The 26,709-nt window shown below is 44.4% G+C and overlaps 1 protein-coding gene across 1 annotated transcript in view; it reads right to left on the reverse strand.

Moving 5' to 3' along the window:
• The window catches only part of NUDT12 (nudix hydrolase 12), a 212,932-nt gene that overhangs the window by 116,783 nt on the left and 69,440 nt on the right, over positions 1-26,709 (reverse strand). Inside the window, exon 4 of the mRNA XM_078675455.1 lies at positions 7,143-7,310. Coding sequence (XP_078531581.1) covers positions 7,143-7,310 — 168 coding nt within the window. The remainder of the gene's footprint in view (positions 1-7,142; positions 7,311-26,709) is intronic.

Below are 26,709 nucleotides of genomic sequence, written 5' to 3' on the forward strand. Positions count from 1 at the left end.
ACTTTTTCACCTTGCTAGGGCTGATAGCTTTGGTGTCCCTAATCTGCTGATGGGGTTGTTCTATTGGACAGGGGGCCCTTTGGGGCTCACTGGCCTCCTTGACCTCTGTAGCCCTGGGCTGACTGAGGCAGGGTAGAGAGGGGCAGGTTACCTGCTCCAGACTGGGTCCCACCTTGGAAGGGTCCACTAACATCAGGGGCTCTGCCAGGCTAGGCCGGACTACCTCTGGGGCAGTTCCTTCACAAGGGGTAAGATCAGTTCCCTGAGGAGGCTGATCCTTTCCTATTGTCTAGTGGGAGGGAGATTTCTCTTCCTCCTCAATGCTCTCTGTTTGTGTGGAGTGATCCATAGTTTCAGGCTTCACAACACAGGAATCAGTTTGAGTTTGGGCTGTGGCCATCACAGCCCCACCAACCTTTTCAGGAAGAGACTCAGTTTGGGTATGGGCTGTTACCATCACAGCCCTGCTAACCTTTTCAGGGAAGGAATCTGTTTGAGATTGGGCTGAGCCTGGCACAGCCCTCCTAACCTGTTTAGGAAGATTCACCATTTTAGAATGGGTTTCTTGCTCTACCTCAGCCCAGGCTGAGATCTCTAAATCATTTCCCAGTAGGCAATCTACAGGCAAGTTTGATGACACTGCTACTCTCATGGGGCCAGTGACACCTCCCCAGCTGAGATTTACCACTGCCATGGGATGATTTTTCTGCACTCCATCAATGTTTGTCACCTGGTATGTGGCACCAGGTATAAGTTGCCTTGAGGGGACTAGGCTCTCAGTCACCATAGTGATGCTAGCCCCTGTGTCTCTATATGCCTCAACTTTCAGACCATTGATGAGGGGCTCCTGTCTGTATTTGTCCAAAGTGTTGGGACAATCAGTGAAGTTGGCAAACCCCATGCCAGTTTCACAGACAAGAGTATCTGAGTTATGGGACCTGCTTAGGCCGAGAGTCCCCAGGAACTCCCAAAGTAAAACCACCCAAATTCTTGGGGGCACTCCCACCACCTGGGGGATTACTACTAGTAGTAACAGGAGGCTTGGGGGTATGTTCTCCTTATTGTGGTTCTTTGGGCAACTGCTGTCAGTTTTCCAATGACCTACCTGTTTGCAGGCATGGCAATAAGGTTTCTTCTGGGTAGAGGAAGTGTCTTGGGACCCACCCCCATTCTTGGAGTTTTGGGGCCTAGGGAAGTCTTCTCTGTAGATTTATCCCAACCTTTCTCTTGAGGCTTGGTAGTCTCTTTCTTTTGGTCACCACCCTGATTCTTAGGCCTAATCCTGGTTCTGACCCATTTGTCTGCCCTCTTACCCAATTCTTGTGGAGAGGTCAGATCAGAGTCTACCAGGTGCTGGTGCAAAAGCTGGTTTTGACAGTTATTTAAGATTTTCTCTCTCATTATGAGATTGTACAATCCTGTGTAATCAGTAACTTTACTTCCCAATAACCAGCCCTCCAGAGCCTTAGTAGCACAATCTACAAAATCAGTCCAATGCTGAGCCGGAGTTTTCTGGGTGTCTCTGAACATTAACCTGTACTGTTCAGTGGTTAAGCCAAACCCATCAATCAGTGCATTTTTCAGGACTTGGTAGTCATTAGCATCCTCATCTCTAACAGTGAGGAGCTTATCTCTGCCTTTGCCTTCAAAGGAGAGCCACAATATAGCTGCCCACTGACTCTGGGGTACCTGCTGTAGTTTGCAGGCTCTCTCCGGAGCAGTTATCCACTTGTGGATATCATCTCCTTTCTTATAGGAGGGCACTATTTTACTCAGGTGTCTATTATCAAAACTCCTGTCTTTATCCTTAGGGATATTGCTGCCACCAGTGGGTGCTAACCCACTCAACTGTTGCTCTCTAGCAAAGGCAAGCTTCTCTTTGCCAAGGGCAAGTTCTTCCCTTTGGATACTCAGATTAACTTCCTTCATCTTTGCTTCATTCTCTCTCCTCTGAGGGGAAGTCATCCTCCTCTGAGCAGATGCATGAGAGTGCACAGATCTATTGGAGTCCCTAGAAGGAGATCTATCTCTCCTAACCCCAAAGTTAGGCCTGCTAAGGGTCAGCACTGGGGGTCCCCCAGTTCCTTTCCTATGTAGGTCTAAGTTGGCCCTTGTAAGTCTGCTGACTAAAGGTTTCCCATTGTCTGCCTCATCCTCAGATACATCCCCTTCTTCCCTATCTTCATTCTCTGTTTCAGGGAGGTTGGAGTCTGGATCACCAGGAGTACCTTCTAACGGGGGCATTCTCCCATCTGGATTAGAGAGGCCTGGGTTAGAGGCCTTTCTAGCATCATAGGTCTCTAAGAGACCTAATAGAAAAGGAGTGGTAGGGTTGGAACCCTGTTTCAATTTCCTGGAGGTACACAATTGTCTCATCTCTTGGAAACTGAGAGCTGCATATCTGGAAAGGTCCTGTGGAGGATCACTAACCACTAGGGGAGTCTCGGAAGTCTCTCCATGGGTAGACATGCTTTCTAGTGAGGTGTAAGTGATGCACCTACCTACACTATGGGTTTTCCTACTGATCCCTTGCTAAGAGTTGTAGTCAGGGTGTGCTAGGCCCTTTCTACTACAACAGCTGGTTCAGTAGAACTCAGAGTATTTCTAAGCTTGTTATATGTACCTATAGTACCTTATGTGATCTTTCAAATTATATTTCAAGATTATACATGGTAAAAACAACAGCAAGCTCAAATCTCAAGCGCTGCACACCAATGTGAGAAGTTGGCCTGATACAAGGTGATCACTAGAACTAGTGAGCATCATGTATCAGTCCAAACAACGCTTATGGTGATTGGTTGTAAGTCAACCTTATAGACCAGCTATCCTAATGGTAGCATGGACAAAGCATTCTTAGGCTAAACTCTTTTGGCATGTGAAGCCAGCTGTTTTACCACAATATAACCCCTTGAATACCAGATGAAAGGACACCACACAGGTTGTTATGAAAATAAACAATATATTTATTAATAACAACACCTCTGAACTCTTTATGAGGTCAGAGGGCTAAGCACATGACAATCTCTTAGGAAAAATACGATAAGTTGCACAAAATTACAATGGTGCCCTAAGGGCACGGCAAACCATATACTAAGTAAATGGAATGTGAAAGTCGATAGAAGAAATGGAGCGGTCCAGAGGCTGCAGGACCGCTGGGACTACGCTATCCTAACCTTAGGTAAGTAATAGGAGGCCCACGGGACACGGGTGCAGAGTGTGAACTCACACGCGGGATGCGTAACAACGTCTATGGACAGTACAGTTCAAGAAAAAGGTGAGTACGGACAATCCTGACTAGTTAGGACTAAAACGACTGTGAATCTGGACACTAGGAGAGTCAAGCTACCCTTGAGCACCAAAATGCTCTGGTTACCTCACCCACGGGCTGCGGGTGCATAGGTGCGAAGTCGTGTCGGGTTTCTGCGTTGAAGTCAATGGAGCCAGAAAGAAATGATGCTGCAGGCGACCAGGAGGAAGATGTCCGGTGCGATCCAAGGGTGGATCGGTGAAGAAGAGGACCTGAAAGCAGAGGGGACAATGTTCAAAGTCACTAGCCAGTGACTGGAGTGGAACCAGGAAGGAACCAGATGTCGTTGTCGCGATCAGGTGAAGAGTGGACGCTTGACTCTGCAGCCACGTGGACCAGGAGGTGTCTTCGACGACCAGGATGTAGGCACGAGCTGTCCCACGCAGGCTCTCGCTGTCGGCGGTGTCTGTTCTGGATTCGGCGTCAACAGGCCTTGGCAAAGGCAACCCACGCGGTGAGTGGAAAAAGCGTCTGGCGCGGACTAGGAGAGTCCGGGGTGCTCCTCTTTTGGAAGGGAGCATGGGCCAGTCTGGAGCAACCAGACCAGCAGTGTAAGTTTCAACGGTCGTCTAGGAGGTCACTAGCCAGCCGGCAAGTGACCAGACAACGCGTCGAGCAGCAAACAAGCAGAAGGGCCCCACGCAGATCTCGTGGATGCTGGAGGGCTGATCTTCGGTGCAGGGGCTGCTCGGGGCTGGGGCTCCTCAATCCCCAAAGCACTTGGTCGAGTTTACCTCGGGAGTCGTGCTGAAAGCGAAGTGCAGGTTCTTTCAAGATGGCCGGTCCCACGTGTCTCGTCGCACCCACGGATCTCAGCTGTGCTGCAGATGTAGGTTGAGGTCGGAGAGGTCTGGGAATCCGGGTCTCGTCGGGCTCTGAAGTCTGCATCCTCAAGGGAAGACGACAAAGTGAAGCCGCTGGACGCTTGATGGTGCCTGCAGTTGCAGGGTGGACACTCCTTGCCCACAAGGGAGATTCTTCAGTCTTCTGTGGAGCAGAACGTCGAAGTCCAGAGTTTCTGCTTGTAAAGTTGTTCAGGATAATCTAATTTGGAAAGGGACCAGCTCCTACCTTTATTCTCCTAAAGGGGGCTGCACTACTGACTAGGTCCCTCCCCTGGGTGGGACCAGGAAGGGGGGTGGTTACACCCCCTATCCTTTGTCCGGTGTTCGCGCCAGAGCAGGGGCAGGGATGCCCTAGCAACTGGTTTGAACCGGTGAATGCACAGGGCACCTTGTGTGCCACAGGCATGTCTCATTCCTTTCAGGCCTGTCCTACCCAATACACAAAATCCTGTCTGGGGTGGTGCTAGCACCTCCCAAGGCAGGAAACCCTTTGTCCAAGCCACCCTCGCTGGAAGGACTCCCAGCAGCAGGAGGTCAGACTTGTGTCTGTGGTGGCAGCATCCATTTTGTGATGCCAAGGCTCGAGTTAACTTTAACCGGGGTTCACAGTTTCATACATGTCGTGTCCCTCTAGAAGGGTGGAATGCTACCCCCGTCGCCAGAATTGGCGAGGGGTTAGTATTCCAATTCGTATGACACCTTACTCGACATGTTTTGATAATGTTATACCAGAGTTAGCATTTAACCGCGAGGTTGATAATGCACTTAAGAGTATATGGTATAGTGTTATCATGGAACAGCTATTAGGACTTGGTTCCGCAAGCTGCAGACGGGCTCAGCTCATGCCAGAGCACCATCTCACATAATTCCAAGCACTCTGCCTTCAGGATTGATAAGGCCTGCCATAGGAGTGACTGATAGGAGTATATGTGTTCATTTTAGGTTTAGATATAGGTATACTATATCTACAGCAAAGGGTGATTACACCACCTTGCCCCAGCGGTCGTGCAGCCAGTTGTGTCAGTTTTAGATGGCCAGCCAGGGGTGGCATAATACATGCTTCAGCCCCTGGTAGGCCCTGGGTACACCTATGCCCTGGGCACCTAAGGCACACTGTACAGGGACTGATAAGGTGACCCAGTATCCAATTAGATATGTACCTAGGGTACATGGAGTCCATTTTAACAGAGAGAGCAGGAAGCCTGGGGTCCTGAATAGCAGGATCCCAGGCCAACTAAGTCAAAAACCAGCAAAACTCTAGGCAAAAAGTTGGGGGTAACCATAGTCAGATATCCACCTTCCTACACAACAGACTCAAATAAACAAGTCACCATACGGGTATATTTTTCCTATGACATGATTCTCCCATATTTAATGTGTGGATACATTGCACAGCAGACAGAACACGAAGGAAGGTAATCTTCCGGACAACAGGTTACATCTTCCAGAGTAAGCTTCAAGAGGGTAAAGCTATAAAGCGTGTGTAAAGTAGCCTCACAACTCTATCACATGCATACGCTTGGAGACAGACGCTGAAGCCAAAGCTTCCATAACTCTGGTGTCCATGCTCTCCACGCATGGAGCAGCAGCGGGAAATGGAGGATGTACTTCATCTGGCAATGGTTAACCACAGATAAGATAGTTTGAGGTTTTTTTGTGGCATTGATGCTGAGAGGATAACGAGTCACTCAGAACTGAAATTATTGAGTCTTGCTTCAGGTCTGAGTGTTCATTTTGGTTTACGACAACAGCTGGAAATCACACAGGGCCTGTCTTATGTCAATATAGTTAGCAGAGCAAAGGCTGACCCTTACAGTTACTTATTATGGTACAGGACTGGCACTGCATCTCAGACAAGTACAAGAATCCACAAAATAGGATGGCTTAACATACAACACAGTATGAAACAGCACCTTTCAGTAGTTAATTTAAAATATCCTAAGTAGAATTAAACTGTAGGTTAAGATTGAACAGCTGTATAAAACTGACATACATTCATTAATCTCACTGATTCCAGGCGATAAACATGGGGGATATGCCAGAATTTTATGAAATTTCTCAGTCAGAGACACTGAAGGTAGCTTTCACAATGGCTGTTTTTTTTCATTCTGCCATCAAAAAGGTGCATTAACCCAGATCCTGTGTGACACTTGTGAATAAGAGGGAGAAAACGTGTAGTCATGTCTTGCTTCTTAACACCTTCAGCGCGGCGCAGATTCCTGCGCTGAAGGTTCTAATGAGCCTACCGTCTCATGACGGAACGGTTCCGTCATGAGCACAGCTCAACCGACGCTCATGACGGGACCGTTCCGTCATGAGCATCGAAGGCGTTAACAATATTTTAGTTAACAGGCGTATTTACAGTTTCAGCTATCGGAGAGGCAACAAACATTTGGCTGGCATTTGGTCACGAGAACACTTACTGTTATCATACAAAGGCTTATTTTTGTACAATGAAATAAACATATGATGGTTGGAATGCTTGCAAACTCCCAAACATTGGCCATTACTCAGGACAGCATTCTAATCAGCATTGGTCCAGCTTGAACAGGAACAGCCCAGTCCGAACTGCCAAGACAGGTCCCCTTAGGTGGGAGCACAAGCAACCCCAGACCAAGTTTAGCATCGTGGACCTGATCAGTAAGGTGCAGTGTGAGTCCCATGGCACCATGTGAAACAACTTTCCTAAGACCAAAACTCATCTGCATCAGGCTGTCACCGCCTGGAGAACCCCAGAAGGGAGAGTAAGACAGACGACTGCAATGAAGCTCGAGCGCATGCCAGATGCACAAGACTTTAGCAAGTCTTACACCCATCACCCTTGCGTTTCAGTTATTTCCCACAACAGGACATATGCAAAATTATTATTCTTTTTAAACCAGCTTAATGTATCGCTACAGCCCAAACTGACATTACAACATTTGCTTTTACAGTACAAACCTTAGGCTAAATCCCCTTAAACAAGTAGCTTTGTTGTAAAGCATCCTTACCAACTCGTGGGTATGCAGTATTATGAACACCTTGGAGACTGGAACATTTTTCCCTTAAGCATGTTCTTTTGTATCCACCTTCTTCGATCTTGGTTGGGCTTCCACATGTCGGACAAAACCTGTAGCGACTATGCCAGGCCAGAACAGATCTCGCCTGTGCTAACACTCCTTCAAAGAACAAACAACAAGCAACAGCTATTATTGGAAAGCCAATCAACATAATGTGTTTTTATTGTCAATTCAGTACAATAATTGTCTCATCAGAGACCAGGATCAATCCTCCACAAACAAGTGATTCCCGAATGTGAATTCTTTTTAGACGCAGCAAAAAGGCGTTGAACGTGAGAACATTTTTTAAAACGAAACTTTGCAAATATCCACAGCGAGGAACTCAATCAAAAGTTATTGAATAATAATACAATAAAGCCATCTGATCAATCAAACATACATTAGCAAAACCAATAGGTTTGGCGTTTTGTAGGGGTTAGTGTTTGTTAATTGCTGCATGATTGTGTGTGGAAGCTGGGAGTAGGGCAGCATTTCCCAACTGACTGCATTAACAGAGTTAAGCTGTACCGTTAAAAATTAGAGTTAAAAGCTGAAGTGTGCATTTTATGTTTTGAAATTAAAAGGCATGTGTAGGAAAGTAGGATCTGCTTTCATGGTTACCCCCACTTTTTGCTTGATATCAGTGTTTTTGACCCTGCCTGACTGACCTAGTCATAACTCCTTGTCTCATCGAGGCTCCCCATCCTCTCTTGTATGCTCCTAAACTGCAGATCAGCAGTACAACACGCTACTGACATTGCCGAAGCTCTCCTTGCTGAAGAAATTGACATCGCCTTCCTCACAGAATCCTGGCTCAATTCCCACTCCACCCCCGATCTTGACATTCTCACCCCTCCAGGGTACAACCTCATCAGACAAGACCGGCCAATCAAAACTGAGGGGGACGGGGGGGGGCTAGCCATCATTCATAAAGACGGAATTCTGATTACCAAACTCAAACCTGCAAAATACCTATTGTTTGAATACCTAGGCGTCGAACTCACCACCAAGGGCACCCCATTCATCAAATTCCACACTATCTACCATCCTCCTAGCGTACCCTTTTCCCCGAAGAACTAACAGACCCAATAACACAATTCTCCTTGTCAGACACCAAATAAGTTTTCTTGGGTAGCCTCAATATCCACTGGAACAACCCAGAAGACTCCAATGTCCTGAACCTCTCCAACCTTATGGAAATACATAACCTCAAGCAACTCTGCAATAAACCTACTCACATCAAAAGTGCAACACTAGATGTGATCATAACAAACAATGATCTGATCTCCTTGAGAGAGATTACTCCCATTGACTGGTCCGACCACCACCTCATTCTGTTCAAGATTGACACACTTGCCAGCCTCCAACCTATTTGTGTTGTCAAACCTAAACTCTTAACCAGAAACATCAAAGAAATACCTCTTTCCGAACTTGAAGCCAAGATTAATCCCCATCTTCAACTCCATCCCTCATCATGGACGGCGGATAACCTCACTTCTCACTTCAAATCAAGTAATGACAGAGGTCTTAGACCAAGTAGCTCCTCTCAAACTCAAACAACTGAGGAGAATCAAATCAAAACCCTGGTTTAACATGGAGCTGAATGATGAACTGCGCCAACTCAGACAAACTGAAAGGTCTTGAAGACAAAACCCCTCATCCTTGCACCCAACACATCTTAGATCTGCTTGACGGTCATACAAAAAAACACATCTTCAGCGAAAAGGCATCTTTTTTCCACAGCCAACTAGATCGGGCGAAAAACAGACCACGAGAACTCTTCAACATTGTTAAAAGCCAAACTAACTGCACTCCCTCTCAAGAAATCGAAGCCACCAATGAGCGATGTGAAGAAATAGTCACCTTCTTCACCAATACAGTCTCTAAATTGAGCAATCCTTCTTTCTAACTGCTAACCCCCTTCCCCTTTAACCTGCCCCCCTTCAACATCCCTGGTCCACTCGGAAAGAGCTCTTAACAAGGACAGTCAGACCTACCTCCAGCTAAAAAACAATGCGCATTGGTCTGACCTGAGCTAATGTCGGTAAACAAGGTCTTCAAGATAATTTCCAATCTAAAACCTATCTCCCACACCATGAACCTCCTCCCTTCCACAGTCATAAAATAACTCAACCACACCATCTCCTCTTTCTGGACTAAAATCATCAAGGCCTCTCTCACCTCAGGCTGTGTCCCAGACTCCCTTCAACTAGGACAAATCGCAACCATTCTCAAGAAACCTGGGGCTGACCCTAATGATCTTAACAACCTCATACCTATCTCTAACCTCCCATTCCTTGCTAAAACATTGGAGAAATGTGTTCTCCTCCAACTCAATATTCATATTGATGAGGTCAACCTCCTTGAAGCCTTTCAATCTGGTTTCAGAAAAGGCTGTAGCACGGAAACAGCTATGCTCAATGTCGCCGATGACATTCACAAGACCCTAGTCGAAGGTGATGCCTGCCTACTCATTCTTATTGACCTATCTGCGGCATTTGACACAGTAAACCATCCAGCCCTTTTGGAGATCCTGTCAAAACGATCCGGCTTTAATGGCACAGTACTAAAATGGTTCACCTCCTTCCTTCAACACCGCTCGCAACAAATTAAAATTAACTCCCGTCTCTCAAAGCAAACTAAAGTCACACTTGGGGTCCTGCAAGGCTCGATCCTCTCCCCGTCCCTCTTCAATCTCTTCATGGAGCCCCTCACAATCATATTGAAAAAAGCCGGAGTGAATTACCACCTTTACGTGGACGACACCCAAATCTATTTCAGGATCAAGTCTCCCAGCGACATCCGACTCCTCAATAACACCCTAACCGAGATACAAACTTGGTTCTTCGTTAACCACTTAAAGCTCAACCCAGACAAAACGGAACTAATCCTATTCTCTCCAAAAAGTAACCATCGTCCAATCCAAGAGTGGCTCAAGAATCTGGTTGCCCTAAACTGCCCCCTTACCCTATCCGACTCAGTTAAGTGTCTAGGCATCACTCTTGACAAGAAGTTATCAATGGAGGCTGACATCGAAAACTCTGCAAAAAGTGCTCTCTTCTCTCTAAAACATCTCAAGAAACTGAAACCTTTTCTACCCCATGATGACCTCAAGACAGTAGTCCAATCCCTAGTTCTCTCTAAAATCGACTACAGGAATGTCATCCTTACAGGGCCTCCAAAAGCTCACCTAGCCCCTCTAAGAGCAGTGCTGAACTTGTCCGCTTGACTCGTATCTGGAGTTAAAAGATTTGAACACATCACTCCAGCTCTCAACTGCCTCAATTGGCTTCCCATGGAAGGGAGATGTATTTGTAAATTGGCCTGCATCACACACAAAACCCTTCACTCTCCTGACCCCAACTACTTAAATAACAAACTGAGTAGAGCAGGTCAATCCAGAACACTAAGAAGCTCCAACTCACTCCTCCCTATTCCTCCAAAATTGAAAAAGAAAACCACACAATACGGATCATTTTCTGGCAACGCTCCCAGGATATGGAACGCTCTCCCTGGAGTTCTCAGATGCAACCCCTCCTTCTCCTGTTTCAAAAGGGACCTGAAACTCCATCTTCTAAACAAATACTTTCATGACCAACGTCAACTAACCTAGTCTTCTTTATCTGAGTTGTCTCCTCTCTCTCTCTCTCTCTAGACATTCAAGAAGAGTGGGTGACCGGACCATGTCACTCTCACCTTTTCTTTTATTGCTCTCTCCCCCTCCGCTTCACTGCATATATATTTCCCATGCTGTATTTTGTTTCTGTGGTTTGCTTCCTTAATGCCGGCCTACTATGTAAAGTAATATCCTACTGCTGTTTACTGTGTTTATGTAAAGCGCTCTGATACTTACAGGTCTAGCTAGCGCTATATAAAACTTTAAAATAAATAAATAAAATGCTGCTAATCAGGACTCCAGTCACTGTGCTATTTCCCTAAACTGTCTATAGTAAGTACTTTTGTACATCCACAATGGACTACTGGTGTACCCTTGTAAGTCCCTTTATGTACTACTGAGGTACCTAGGGCATAGGTACACCAGGGGTCTCCCCTGGGCTGCAGCATGTATTGTGCCACCCATGGGCGTCCACTTAAACTGTGACTGCAGGCTGGCCATTGCAGCCCGAGTGAGCTGATGCTAGAACCTCTAACGGCAGATTTACGTTTCCTTATATCTGAGGTCACTAAACTTGAAACCAAGCACCATGCCCTCAGGACTGAAGAGCCTGAAATAGAGGTAACTTATGGGTTTTAAGTTTCAGGGTGCTCCTGCATGAACAGAACACCCGAACAAACACCATAGTCTATTCTCTTGGCTTTGTAAGCACGGTCAGACATTTTAATACATATAGTGGGCAGCAGTAATTACAAGATATATATAGTGGCTGCATCGAAGCCAGTCATGTTTGGTATCAAACATGTTGGAATCATATCATATCCAAACACCGATTCCAGTGTTGGAAGTATGATCCCATGTACTCGGGGGCTCCCCTGTGGTACCCCATGTACTCCCAGTTAGAGCCTTTCAGGGTCTGACAGGAAGCTATTGCTGCTGCCTACCATAGACACGATTCTGCACTCCTGCTGCTGAGCCAAGAACAAGCAGGGAAAGGTAGAATAATAGGTTTTCTGTCGCAGGGAACAGTGACCACCTCCCAGACAGGACTTGTGTAATAGGTAGGGTGAGGGTGCTTGCCAGAGCACTAGACTGCTTTTAGGGCGCATCTGGTGCCCTCCTTGCACATCCAGTTTGAGCCAGTTCAGGGAGCCCTTGGCTCCCGCTCTGGTGCAAAACTGGACAAAGTATAAAGGAGTATCCTCCCCTCTGTCCAGCCCCTGCTCAGGGAGGGATTAGTTGTGGGACAAGACTAAAGCCTGAGACCATGTCACTCTTCGACCATGTGGACACTTGAACTTCACTGGACTTTGCCTGGAACAAAGACTGCATCAAGGAAGACTTCTGCTACTCCTGGTCTCGCAGTTTTACAAGTCTTCTCTGTCGTCCGTGCTTCTACCAGGATCTTCCCCAGACCTGTGGGCATCAAGGACATGCAAAGTAATCTCCCTTGGAGTGAAGGAGTCACTCCCCTGCATCTGCAGGCACTGCAACAAAGCAGACTGGTCTGCTGCTCCCGACGTCCCACGGACTTCGTAAGGCTCAGTAACACAGGTGGTGGTTCTGCAACTCCCTGAAGGACTGGCCTTGTCCTCTCTGCAATTTTGAGGCCAGTATCCATTGTCGGAACTGACCCCTGTGCCTCGTGATGACTTGCCGTTGCCAAAGCTTGTTGGCTCTGCACTCCAGAGCTCTTTGGGCTATAAGAAGTTGCAGCCTCAAGCATTTCTTCCTGCCAAGTACAGCTTCCTCACCGCTAAAATTTCTTCTTGCTGAGCTGTTCAATGTCCTCCTGAAACACTTGTGCCTTTGGCCTGTAGGTCCTCCCAAGGGTCTTCTCCTGCTTCAGTGGGCTACCCTGTTTGCTTGGGGCCTGCTCCGAATCTCCTGCTGTTGGCAAGTCCCTTGGACCTTGCTGGTCCCAATATTGCTTCTTCACTCTCCAAGGCAGTTGCGGCTAACAAAACAAGGCTTGTTGCTTCTACAGCCAGACACCGACCACCTAGTCACCGACATCCCACGTGAGACAGTTCGTGCACGGCTCCTGGTCTTCCAAGGTCACCATCAACAATTTTGAACCGCCCAGCATAGCTGGGCATTGCTCTTCCGTGCCTCCTGGTCAATCCAGAGTGACATAGACTCTGTCCCCTCTGCTTCAGGGCTCTTCACTTCAAGAATCCATCCTTGGATTTAATCGGACTTCTTCATCTGCCTCTCCAGTGGCATTTTTCTCAAAGTCTTCCATTGTGGTCTACAGAGGTTTCCGACATCTCCTCCGGGATGCACTTGGCTCCCCTGGTGTAGGTAACCTGGTCTCCGGGGCATCCACGGGTGGTGTGGCTCTCCAACCTTCCGTCCTCAAAGGGAATTCTTTGGGGTCCTCTGGGAAGGGTCCTTCTTCCGCAAAACTGCAACTGCGACTTCTTCACTCTCTCCCATTGGTCACTGGGCTGTGTTCCCACTCTGCACACAGCCTCCGTGGGGTTCCTGGGTACTTATCTTGGGTGGTTCCTTGTGTCCCCAGCTCCACTGGGACTTCTGGTCCAAGTCCGATCCTCTTCTGCAGGTCACATTCCACTTTGCTAATATATGGTTTAGTCTCCACCTGGAGACCACTGTATTTTGTGCTACTTACCTTACTGCAATTGAGGTAGTTTTGTGTGGATATCTCTGGGTAGGAGATATACAAATGTGTTGTGTAATAAATAGAGGAATTTTTATATAAACACTGTGTGGCTCTTTCATTACACCTACACTACATTATTAAACTGATAAAACAAGCTGCTTAACACCTTTTCGAGATAAGCCTGAAGGCTGCTCTTCACAGTTACCACTTTGAGAGCTTTCTATAGTCATCAAATTCAAATAAAATCACCATAAGGGTTGCCTGGATTAGTGGAAGGCGCTACAATCAAATAAGTGTGCACCATATACTAAGCCAGCCTCCTACTGCATGGGATACCAACAAGGCTTGCTGTTCTGAAAATATTTTTTTCTTTTTGTTTTTTTCTGTTTTGGTTAAGAACCCTCTCTCGAGCACAGCGTTGGCTCGGGGTTGGGCCCTGGAAGTTGCTGCAGGGCGTCCTACTGCCTTGCGGTTGACGATTCAGATTATCTGTCATCCTGGAGGATCAGGATGGTGATGCATTCTGCTTCTGGTCACAGGTTAAGGGACAACAATTAAGTCACCTTAAGGTGCTTCAACTTAGCAGCCTTTTAGTCTAATCAGGCAAACATCCAGTTAGTGCCCCAGTCGGCTGCACAGTCACTAGAGCACACAGTGACAAATGCCTCGAAAGAGCAGTGTCACCTAGAGAGACCTAGTTTCTTCTGCCACATGATAAGTGCTATAGGGATAGCCAGTCATTGCGGGCAGTCTTAGGCCATGAGCTGAACACTAGTCTCCTAAGAGCCAGCCAGCAGACCTCTTAGGGACACTTGTGGCAAGTACCACAGCCTGCAGCACATAGTCTGTTCAGGCAGCTTGGGCAAGTGAAAAGTCTTGGTAATGGTCTCTTCTTCAGTGGCACAGACTGGCGATCTGCACAGGCGCACTTCAGAAGAGCCACAAAGCCACCCCTTTGGCGATAGAGACTGGCTTCGAGCCAGACACTATTTCAATATTATTTGCCAGTGGAACTGAAAGCCTTGGGGTCAAGTGCTGTTTCCCACACCACTATTTACATCCTCCTGTAGGCTTACCTCGCGCCTGCTCTCTTCTTCATGGCAGGATTCTACAGGCATTCCACAACAGGGAAACAGCTCTCCTTCCAGATCAGACTCCAGGTGATGTTCCCTCACCTCTGAGAAGCTGGCTGCGAGTCAGACGCCAGCTCTGGTTGTGAGGTAATCCACTCGGTACTCTGAGGAGAACCCTCCCTCACTGGTCAGAAAGAACCTTAAACTGTGGCAATATAAGAGTCAAAAAGATCCAACTCTTATACAGGTACAGCAGATGGGTGATGTTTATTCTCGGTCTTCACTTTCAAAACCAGTTTGAGTTGGTTCATCTTTTATATGTCTTTCTCAGGCTGTCTTCCAGCCAGACTTAGCCTTTGTCTCGAGTGATGCCCTTACAGCAGGGTAACCTCCAAGTTGGAGAACCCACATCAAAGGCACAAAGAGGTTTAGGCATTCTGCACCTTGCTATCAACAGCCACTCCCAACAGTGACCGGAAAGAGAAACAAAAGTCTTATCCCTTTTTTCACAATATTTAACGATTGGTTAATATGTTGAATGTCTCAAGAAATCTGTTGGCCGATTACAAATTCCCAAGTGGATATTTCACAGAAAATAAATCTAATCATAAACCATCACAAGTTCTATTGTAGTGTAGTTCCTATCTTCCCAATAGGCTCTGCGCATTGGAATAATACCTACAGCAGTAAAGGCCTAGGCCAGACGTTAACTAGGTCTACTACTGTCGATACTAGACTTAAAGTTTTGGGTTTGCCAGCTTAGCTCAGAGTTCACTAGAAACTTTCTCGAATGTTCAAGGAGGAATTAACTTCCCTGATTAGACAAGAAGGGATTTAGTTTCTGACAACCATAGAACATGACAACTTTGCTCTCCCCTAATCAAGAGTCAATCTCGAGAGTCGTGTGAACAAAAGGCAAATTATTTTACTCAGTCAGTACGTGCATTCTTAGTCTCATCAGATTGTAGAGAAAAGGAAGAGACGGGCGTGTTCAATAAAAAGGTGTTATTTATTGATCAGTCTCTTTTCTCATACAAGAGAAATGGATCGATATTATTGCAATACTTATAGTTAAGTAAAGTGCATACATTAAAAGCAATAGTATAAAATAATACTGTAAAAACATTGATATGGTTTCTAAGCCATAAGATGTTTTAAAATGAATAAAATATATTACATACACATATACATTTGACTAAACGTACTCAACTGGTGTTTCTAGATACGCCTACCCCGTGTACCTGACCTAAGTCTAATACGAGGGCGGGAATAGATAGCTACAGTTTAAGTTAAGTTTGTTTTTGCCAAGTGAATAACTAAAGAATTCTCTGTGAGGGGTTATTCAGTTCTGTACCTGGAAGTTAGGATGAATGAGGAATGGTATCTCTCTCTCTGGTCTCGATATTCCAGGCTGCCTGCGAGGGCTGCCCAGAAACGCCGGTGCTGGATTCTCGGCAGGAGAAAGCAGCGCGTCTCTCAGCGCGTCAGAAAGGCGGGGCTGTTGCCAGCGGGGTCTGCTCTGCTCTTGGCTTCGGCAAGTATGGCTGCTCCGTCTCGTCACCACGCGTGTGTTTGCATATGGCAAGATCGGTAATATTTATACCTTTAAGGTGCCGAGATTGACGTAAGGATGGACATAGATACGTCAATAAAGATGTCATACGATTTGCTCGTTAGCACATTCTTTTACTAAAGTTCTCGGTGAAATCAAAACAATGGCCGCAGGGTTTTGCCCAGGTTGTCATAGGTTTGATTTGTTATGAGAACTCCGTATGCCTTATCAGGGGCTGGAGGAATATCGCTTGTCTAATTAGATCGCAAGCGTTATGACCTAATCAGATAACACGTTCCTGTGCCGTAGTGTGACTGCGTCAGATAACGGTATCTGCATCATGGGGGTTTTCTGCCTCATGGGCTGACTGCTAGTTAACTTGTTGGTTTGTTTAACTAGAATAGGGTCAGGAATAGGGGGATCGATTCAGAACCTATAGGAATACATGACACCCACTCCACGCTAACTATGGACATATTTACTAATCTAGGCATAGTATAACATAGTACAACATACTATAGAGTAGTGTGTATACCTTACCACCCCAAAATACATAAATGCATTTTGAAATTTTCAAATATACTGAAAAATTGCAGACATATATATATGGTATGCACTCAAGCTGTAGAAAAATGCCAAAGTAATCGCATTTGTATACATTATTGCTTATTTGGTATATGAGAATTACACATGAAATGGTTTCTTAAATACAGAAAAAAGTTTCGAGACCATTCCATCACAGAATAAAATATCTATGAACATGCCAGCGGGCAGCTAATGTCTATAAGTTATCTAAAATTTAGAAACCTTAGTTCTCTAAGAATAGTTCTTACTTTAAGCAGAAGATAGTGTCCCGAAAAATATGCAAAAATATTAGGGGCTGCTGGAAAAACTGCTGTCCGTGAACTGGAGCGAAATTGTTCATGTGACTTTATTTTTAAAGTTGAAGGCCGAATTCAGGGAACGCCGTGTGCGAGCTTGCTCAAAAGTCTCTATTTCTGTTCGGGTGAGAACATCATATCATTTAGGCTTTCGAAGAAACTGTCAACAGCTTCCTGGGAAAGTTCCACTAACTCGGAAATAGGTGTAATCATGCATTCTTGCGCATGATTGTCTCCATTGACATTCTGATTTGCATTACTGACAGAAGGTCGTACCTGTTCGATGCTGCTTTCATCTTGAACTTCACTACCCATCAATCGTAGTGGTGAAGCTTCCACGAATGCCGTCATCAGGATTGGTAGCCTTTGAGGGCAGCACAAAGCATGAACCTTGATCGGGCTCAACAATGTTTCTGCATCCATCGGCGCATCCGATTGTAGCGTCAGACAGGTGTCTAACACGCATTCTTCTCCGCATAGCAGACACCTCAATACAGGTAAAACACATCTTTGCCACATTGGTCGAAATGATAGAAACCAAGTCATGTTCAGGTCTCTAAGCCGGGAGAGTCCCAGGATTTTTTATATCCGGTCCCGGTGTCCAATGGCTAGGATTGTTTCTTCCCTTGTCGCAAGAGATTTGTCTGTGACATGGGTTGCCATAACGAAAAATAAGGACTAAGAATAGGATTCCTGCAATTAGTCCCAGGATCAGGGGAAGTCCGCCAAAAATCGAATGGACGAAATCTGGAAAAATACCCAGTATGGCTTTGAATGGTGTTAATGCCATCGAAAATACTGTCTTAAATACCTTTGAGACCCCAATGGTATCAGAAATATTTAAGATTTCATTCAGGATTTCCGCGAAATGTACGGGGGAATTAGTTGATAATAATGTATGTATCTCTGCAGTCGTCCTTGCGACTTGTAGATCATACGTTTCTTTTGATGACGAGAGCCTGGTAGGCGTCTGAAGAAGGACTGTTTTCATTCTGCTTAAAGTATCTATTCGAATAGAAGTAATTTTCAAATCGGGCCATGCCCTTGCCTCCCTGTCTGGGAAGGAGCTGGGGAACAATGAGCGTCCACAGCACTTGACCTTCGCAGTCGTAGTTACTAGATAAGGAGTCCCGGGCATAAGACTACAACATCTGCGGTCTACAATAAGAATGTAACTCCCATTATAGAGTCTTTGAAAGAATGGTTCTATTTCTTTTGCAGGTGCGCCTTGCTGGTGACATGAAAGGTTGTATGAATTCCCTTTACAGGCTCCATGCAAACTAATTCCGTTACACAGAAGTGTGCCTCTTAGTGACATCGCACAATTGTTGCCACTAAGAAACACTTTCTGTCCTTTATTACTGACACATGCATGTGAATAGGGCAGGTTCCATGTTGTTTTAAGGTACCCCTTTCCCAATTTCTCGTACATGCCAGCCTGTATATATTTTTGGCAGTATTGAAACCTGAAGGTTGAGATTGGAATATTTATTATCCCATGTATTATCCATTCACTGACAGGTCGTTCTGACATTGTCATTGGTAATCTTTCTAGTTTTTCAATGCTCAAGATTGTATAATCAGCACCCTTTTGCGCCATACTGATTTGTCTATCAGTAAGGTTAAAGATTTGGAATAGTGACGTTGTGTTGATTAAACGCCAAGGCACATAGCCTGAACGCAGATTTTGTAACGTCCAGCCAAGCTGTACAATAGAACGCAATTGTGACTGACCGTGTTGTAATAACAGTAAGTCTTGCGATAATATATCGATTGCTGAAGACACAATGCTGTCCAAAGAAAAAATTCTGGAGGACAGAGTCATTAACCCATTGTCCACTACAGAAAGTGATTTTTCCAAATTAATACGGTCAATTTCCCGTATTCTCTCTGCTGTTTCAATTTGAGTAACCTTCCAGGCCTCATTGTATGCTGCATATACAGAGGCTGCTATGAAACGCTTTTGACGCTGTTTGCGTGGTCCCAAAGTGAAATCACGCAAGTCAGCACCATCAGTAAGTAAAGTTAGGTGTTGCTTAATTTCTGCCAGTGTGGAAGTTTGTAGCCATTGAAGGCATAATTTGCCCACACTGTAGGTTGTTATTATCCCTGGGTGATGTCTTTGAGGATATCTAGGGTCTGGCCTGGTCATTTTGAACCCCTGTGTTTTGTTCAGGAATCTGTCTTGACAGTTATTAGTATCTGTGGGCCAGATCAACCACTGTTTCCAATCAGGATGTGTTCTGTTTTGGTTTAATATATGGTTTACGTCTATCTCTTCATCTGTATCAGAGTTATTGCTAAACATTGTTGGCTTTGGAATAGACGGTTTATTTAAATCTTTGATTTTGGCTAAGCCAAGACAGGTGGTCTGTTGAACAGTGTCATTTAAAAATATCATTTGTTCTGGGATCATGCAGGCTCTAAACAAAGCTTCTATACCCTGTACTTGCCATTCTTTTGTGCCCCAAACACTTTTCAATTCAACATTTTTGTCCCAATAATCAAATCCAAAAGTATTCATTTGCTCAAAAAATGAGTCTGAATATAACAATTTTGTGTTGGTTATCATGGTTTTGGTTCCTGTCTTGTTTGACAATTTAAAATAAAATGCTTCAGCATTACTTGTGTTAAAACCTGAAAAATATGAATATTTGTCGTAAACTGTTCTTGAGCTCCCTTTTGGAGGTGTTGCACAATGTTCCCATTGATTATAATTTAAAACATTTCTAGGTTGTGCAGATCTATGTAAAAAGTGGTTACCATAGTGGTTATAGCAATACATACTGTCATAATTTGTAGAACCCTGCAAATAATCATGTTTGGTAAATTTAGCAGACATCACTAAGTCAGACATCATATTATTAATGCTTTCGAAGTCCCAATCATCAGCAAATGAGTTTGGTTTTGCAAAGTCACTCAATGAGATCTTAATTTGGTGTGGATATTTCAGGATCTCGACCGGACCATAAATTTCATAGTCAGTGTTGTCCCAGGCTACCCCACCAGGTATCGGATTGGCTGTGAAGTTGGCTGAAGAAAGTTCTCTTTTCTCGACGTGTGAAGATGTGTGTGGTTTGAGGATCAAGTTGATTTTCTGACTTGCTGTGTCCATTTTAGCATATTTTCCCTCAATGAAGCGTCCCAAAGTAAGTACCATGATGAGCCAAAGTATGAGAATAAATGCACCAAAACCCACCCAAAATTCAATCCATGGGGAAATCAGATATGTTTCTTTCAGTTGTCTCAAAAGTTCCTTAGCTTTGTCTTTAAAGGTTTTTGATGATGGCTGTGTCTTTGATTCGCTGAAGCCCTCAGAGGAATCATCGAAGTTTATGAAGTAGCCGGATGCTGTTCTGTCAATTGTTCCAATTGGTTCAGGATTTCTGTTTCTTGCATTTTCACTTGGTACTTCATTATAGATTGGTGTGTCTCTGCTAAATGTTTTTATTTGGGTTTTCAGAGGTCTTAGTTCTATTGCATTGTTGCATAGTCCTTGTTGTTCTTCTGTAGGCGTTTCGAATGTGATGAGCCTCTTCGTTAGGACCTCTGTACTGGTAGCAAACCTTGGTGTTCTGCTACTTATTGGGAGTCCACTTGGCCTACTGTTTGTTATCGGCCACATGTTGTGGTTTTACTAGGTCGATCGATACAACTCGGTTCTCCTTTTTTCCAGCAAGTGGCGGTAGTACAACTGATCTTGTCCCGTTGACAGACAAGACAGGAACTGCTTTTCTGTAAGAAGGCCCAAATTCCTTCTTTACCGCGATCTTTTCCCTGACTAGATCCCCGACTTTTGGAATCCAGACAGGTCTTGCTGGGACAGGTGGTGGTTCTTCAGTGGTTGTTGGCTGTTGTTTCAACTTTATGTTGCTCAGGTCTTTTCTTGTTTTGTTCAAGTCCTGCAAAATAGCCAAACGGTCTTTGATATCAAAGCTTTTTTCTTTCACCACTGAAGTCTGACTATCAATGTCAGAGATCATCATCCTAGTTCCAAATAATAATTCGTACGCACTGAATCCCTTCAGAGAATTTCTTGGCAAGTTATTGAGACTACGTTGGACACTTATTAGATGTTTGACCCACCCAGCTCCCGAACCTAATATCCTTTCCGTTATAGATTGCTTTATGCCTTGGTTTTTTCTTTACACCGTCCCGTACCCTCAGGAAGGAAGTGAGAAGATTCCCGCTGGACTATGCTCATTTGGCCATGTTTCCCCTCAGGCTTGAGGGCTAGAGTGGAGACAATGGTCAAACGTAGCATGCTCTTAGCGTATATGCCATTTAGACCCGCAAATCTTTGTATAACAGTCCGGACGTCAGCCGAGTGCTGGTGATCTACATTATAAGTGGAACTAGCCTGTATGAGTTAATCGCAACCCTTCCTTTTTACTCCTGATTTTTTCTGGAGTAGAACGACGAGGTATTAAACTGTTTCTCTCCCCACTGCGATCTCTGTTGCAGTTTGGGCAGTTTTTTACAAACATGGTATGACGCAGGCTCATGCCTGGCCACCAGTACCGTGATTGTAATTCTTCCAGAGAATCTTTTAGTTTAAGGTGTCTGAGACCCTCGCCCATGTGTGCGTCTGCGATTAACAAGTTTCTCCTGTCCATGTTTGGAATCACTCTATCCCCCACTCCAGGGATTCGAGCAAAAGGGACGGAGTTTGCATCGATTATGTATGTATAATTGAGTGGATAGTTGATCGGTAACGCTGAGCAGTCGCCTTTTGATGACGTTTTCACTGCCAGCACTGTTTCACCGTCAATGTATTTTAATGTACGCTTTTTTCGAACTACGGGAGCCGATTTAGTGGCTGCCGCTGCGGCTGCTTCAGCCAATGAATTCCCTACAACGTGAACGCCATCACGCTGATGACTCAGTGAGTGTGTCACGTGAGTCTTTGGTAGCTCTTTTTGTAAAAGAGCTATTTGTTCCCAGAGCAGTTTCTGCTTTATTGGTGCATCTGTGTCATCTTTGTAACCGTTTTGAATCCATGTCTGCAAATCGCTGTTATATGATTTGACGCAGTAATATGAATCTGACACTATAAGTGTCGGGAATTCGCGATCCGCATTATCTAGCGCCATTTTCAATGCTATTATTTCAGTTTGTTGTTCTGAATTTGTTTCTACTGAGTGTGTTTTTGTTAATAGAGGTTTTAGTTTACCTCCGCGCCACACTTCTTTTGTAATCTCACATGTGGGGTTGTATGCTTGTTCTCCCCAAACGGACGGTTGAGCATGTCCGTCTGTATAGATTACACAGGCGTAATGTCGTAAAGGCAGAATGTCGATTGGCAGAGGATATGTTTCTTCATATGCTAGATTTTTCATTTCTTCTAGTTCTGGATCAAAGTAGTAGTATACTTTGTCCGTTGTGATTGAATTCACCCATTGTAACCATTCTGGATCCAATGTTGTTGTTGGTAAATTACACGGTGTTGTTAATGCCTCAAAGGCTGATTCAGCTGTTCTGACTGTGATATGTCTACCGTCAGCTATGTCTTTTTCTCTAGCTATTGCGGTTTGAACTGCATGAACAATTTTTTCTTTGTTGCTGAATTTCTGTTCAGCTTCTGTGTACAAGTGTGATTTGAATGCAATTGGTACCTTTTTCCCCTCATTAGAGGTCAGGTATGTGAATCCGCATCTCCCTGGGATGACTCGAATCACAAGATTGCGTGTGTTATCACGTGTTTCTAATTTTGTTTTAATTAGCATGTCTGTTTGTAAGGATCTCAAAATTTCTGTGTGTATTTGAGTCCAATTGGATCTTTTAAAATCTGGTTTAATTAGATCATAAAGGGGTTTGACCCTTTCTGCGTAATTTGCAATGTAGGTTCTTCCGAAATTTAGGAAGCCTAGAATCGACTGTAAGTTTTTTAGTGTTCTAGGTGCTTGGATTACGGCACATTTCTCTAGGAAATTGTCAGCCAGGCTTTTGCCTTCGCTTGATAATTCATATCCTAAGAACAGGACTGTCAGATGGGCAATTCTGGATTTTTTAAAGTTGAATTTGTAACCCTCTGCAGCGAACCCAAGTATTATGGTGTTCACTCTTTTCAAGTGAGTCTCCAAGTCATCATCTGTTAAGTAAATGTCATCGACATAAGATAATGCTTCATCATCATATAGTTGAAGTAATTCTGTTACTCTCGCTGAGAATACCCCCGGGCTGTTCTTGTACCCCTGGGCTAACCGACAGAATTGTTTTTGAGTGCCATTTACTGAGAATGCAGTTAAATATCTGTTCTCTGGTGCTATGTTTTGACAAAAGAATCCATTAGAGATGTCTAAGGTTGTTTTGTATTTTTTGCGCACTATGTTATTCATTAGTGCAGCACTGTGTGAGTTTTGCACTGCAAAAGTTTTGCAACATGTGTTAAGGTGTCGGTAATCCAAAACTAGACGATATGAATTGTCTGGTTTGGAGACCGGAAACAAAGGGTTGTTCATTTGTGAGGTGCAAGTTTCAATCACCCCCTGGTATTCTAGCTGATCTAGTATTTCATTTACCTGTTTTTTAGCTTCTTGCTTAATTGGGTACTGCCTTTGTGCAGTAGGTTGTGATTTTAACTGGATTTTGTGAGGAGGAGAATCCTCATCCCATCCCACGTGATTTTTATATAAAGCAGGTGCTAGAGCCACTGCCCACTTTCTGGCAAGTGTGTATTTTTTATGAATTGGAATTTGATTTGAGAAGGCAGGCATAATTACTTCTTCGCCATGAGGGCACTCCCTGACAAACTCTGGTGGCCAGTCTTTTTCAGCTAGAAGGATGTCATAACCCTTGGAGAGGTTATCCCAAAATAGTCCCCTTATTTTCCTAGTCTTATCTCCCTCTATACGTAATGTTATCTCGTATATCTTGTGAGGTTTGCTAACCCTGGTGTCTGCAGTTTCCACTTGAAGATATTCATTCGTGTCCACTGTCTCCAGATGATTCATAAGGACTTTGCGAGCTATGCTCACTTCTGCTGCGCTGTCTAGCATTGTCTGAGCCCACTCTCCGTTTTTCAGTTGTGTCCTCAGTATTCTCGGCATTGTTAACTACCTTGATACTGGCTACCTTCTTTTTTGGAAATTGTAATTTCTTTTTTAGCTGAGCAGGTTCCTTGTCTTTGGACTTGGCGTGCTCTTCTCTTTGTTCTGATCGTCCTCTTCTTTCCGATTTCTGCGAGGAAGTCTGAAAAGATTGAGAGGGACGTGTATCAATGTCTTGATATCTATCAGGCTTTTTAATATTATCCCTATTTCTAAGGTTATATCTTTTCCCAGAGGGGTCACTCTGAGGTGACCTGTGTCTTTGGTTCGGAGATTTTTCTCTTCGCCTAGGAGACCTTCCTCGGGACTGGAATTTCTTTTCTTTGGGATTGGATTGTTTGTTTCCATCCCAGTTCTTTTTTGGTGAATTATTATTAAAAAATATTTTTTCTGGACTTTCAGTCAGTTGTGGTTTTACTGGTATTCCACCTAAACTGTCTCTACCTAGTTCCTCATAGGATTTTTCTATGATTCTGGCAATTTCAGCTGGTTGGTCTGCTATATCTGTGTCTTTTAACCTCTGGCGGATCGCCACGTTTGCTGCTTCACCTTTTATGTTGGCTAATAATATAGCCGAGACCTGCTTGAAGTCTTTCAGTAATTTCATACCAAGAGTTAAAGCGGGTTCTGGACCGTATTCGTCTTGAATTTGTTTTAGCACATCTGGTATTACCGAAATGGATGGAACACCGTGCGTTTTTGTGTAGATGGAAGCAAAGACTGTACCCCAAGTGTCACAGTCCTCAATGTGTGGTGCGATTCCCATTGGGAGACAGATAGTCAGAATCCTGTGCTTTTCTAGCGGGGTGGTGTCAGGAAACACCGCCTCAATTTGGGTAATTTTCTGTGCCAACCAGAATGGTATTTGTTCCCGTTTAGCCGGTACTTTACCTAGGCAGGATTGGATGTTCTGTGGTGTAATTTTATTTGTGTTCCCCTGATGAGGGGTCAGCTGTGGAAGTTTAATCTCTGGCTGAATTGTTGAAGTCCGCATCACATACTGAACTAATTGTCTATGAATTTTTATTAATTGTTTTAGCTGTGTTAACAGGTTAGCTGCAGACATCCCGTCGATGTCTGGATGTGGTGTGTATCCGGCTAGGACCGGCCACGTTGCTCCTGGTCTACCTAAAGGACCGAGCCTGGTGATGTGATTATTATGTTTTAGGGCGCCATCAAATAAGAGTAATGCTCTTGAAATTTGAGTGGTACTTCCACCTCCTCGAAAGGAGTGTACTCATTAGGAGGTTCCTCTATTTTGTAATAGTGGAAGTACTTTGTTACAGCATTTGCTGCTGGAAAATGTATCCATGAATAGTATACCTCTGTCTGCCGATATTCGTGTGCCTCAATTACGAATATGACTGTGCCACCTCTAGGTGTCAGTCCATTTTCTATAAGTTTAAGGGTTATAGATCTCCTTTTGATGACTGGGATGAGTATTATATCCCCGTCTGCATCTAGTGCTGCAGCATCAGCCGCTGAGAGTTCAGTTGCTAATCTAACTGCCTCTCTTTCTTCTTCATTTTCTGACATTTTACTGTCCTGAAGGTTATTCTGTTTGTTTGCAGATCAGGTTTCTTATGGAAACAAAGATTAGATGCACAATATTTTGGAACTGTTTATCCTTCAACGTTGACTATACCAAGAACCATACATAGGAGTTCCCTCCTGCGAGGTCTGGCGGATATAACCTTTCACCCACTCCAGACGTCTTTGGAGTATTATGGGAAAAGGGGTCTGAGTGAGAAAGCACGACTGAGTTACTCTAAATGTCTTACGTTAGTTTTATCGCCCTTTCCAAACGCGTTGGGCGCCATGTAGTGTAGTTCCTATCTTCCCAATAGGCTCTGCGCATTGGAATAATACCTACAGCAGTAAAGGCCTAGGCCAGACGTTAACTAGGTCTACTACTGTCGATACTAGACTTCAAGTTTTGGGTTTGCCAGCTTAGCTCAGAGTTCACTAGAAACTTTCTCGAATGTTCAAGGAGGAATTAACTTCCCTGATTAGACAAGAAGGGATTTAGTTTCTGACAACCATAGAACATGACAACTTTGCTCTCCCCTAATCAAGAGTCAATCTCGAGAGTCGTGTGAACAAAAGGCAAATTATTTTACTCAGTCAGTACGTGCATTCTTAGCCTCATCAGATTGTAGAGAAAAGGAAGAGACGGGCGTGTTCAATAAAAAGGTGTTATTTATTGATCAGTCTCTTTTCTCATACAAGAGAAATGGATCGATATTATTGCAATACTTATAGTTAAGTAAAGTGCATACATTAAAAGCAATAGTATAAAATAATACTGTAAAAACATTGATATGGTTTCTAAGCCATAAGATGTTTTAAAATGAATAAAATATATTACATACACATATACATTTGACTAAACGTACTCAACTGGTGTTTCTAGATACGCCTACCCCGTGTACCTGACCTAAGTCTAATACGAGGGCGGGAATAGATAGCTACAGTTTAAGTTAAGTTTGTTTTTGCCAAGTGAATAACTAAAGAATTCTCTGTGAGGGGTTATTCAGTTCTGTACCTGGAAGTTAGGATGAATGAGGAATGGTATCTCTCTCTCTGGTCTCGATATTCCAGGCTGCCTGCGAGGGCTGCCCAGAAACGCCGGTGCTGGATTCTCGGCAGGAGAAAGGTTTTGCCCAGGTTGTCATAGGTTTGATTTGTTATGAGAACTCCGTATGCCTTATCAGGGGCTGGA

The sequence above is a fragment of the Lissotriton helveticus genome, chromosome 2_1 (genome assembly GCF_964261635.1).
Source record: "Lissotriton helveticus chromosome 2_1, aLisHel1.1, whole genome shotgun sequence".
NCBI lineage: Eukaryota > Metazoa > Chordata > Amphibia > Caudata > Salamandridae > Lissotriton > Lissotriton helveticus.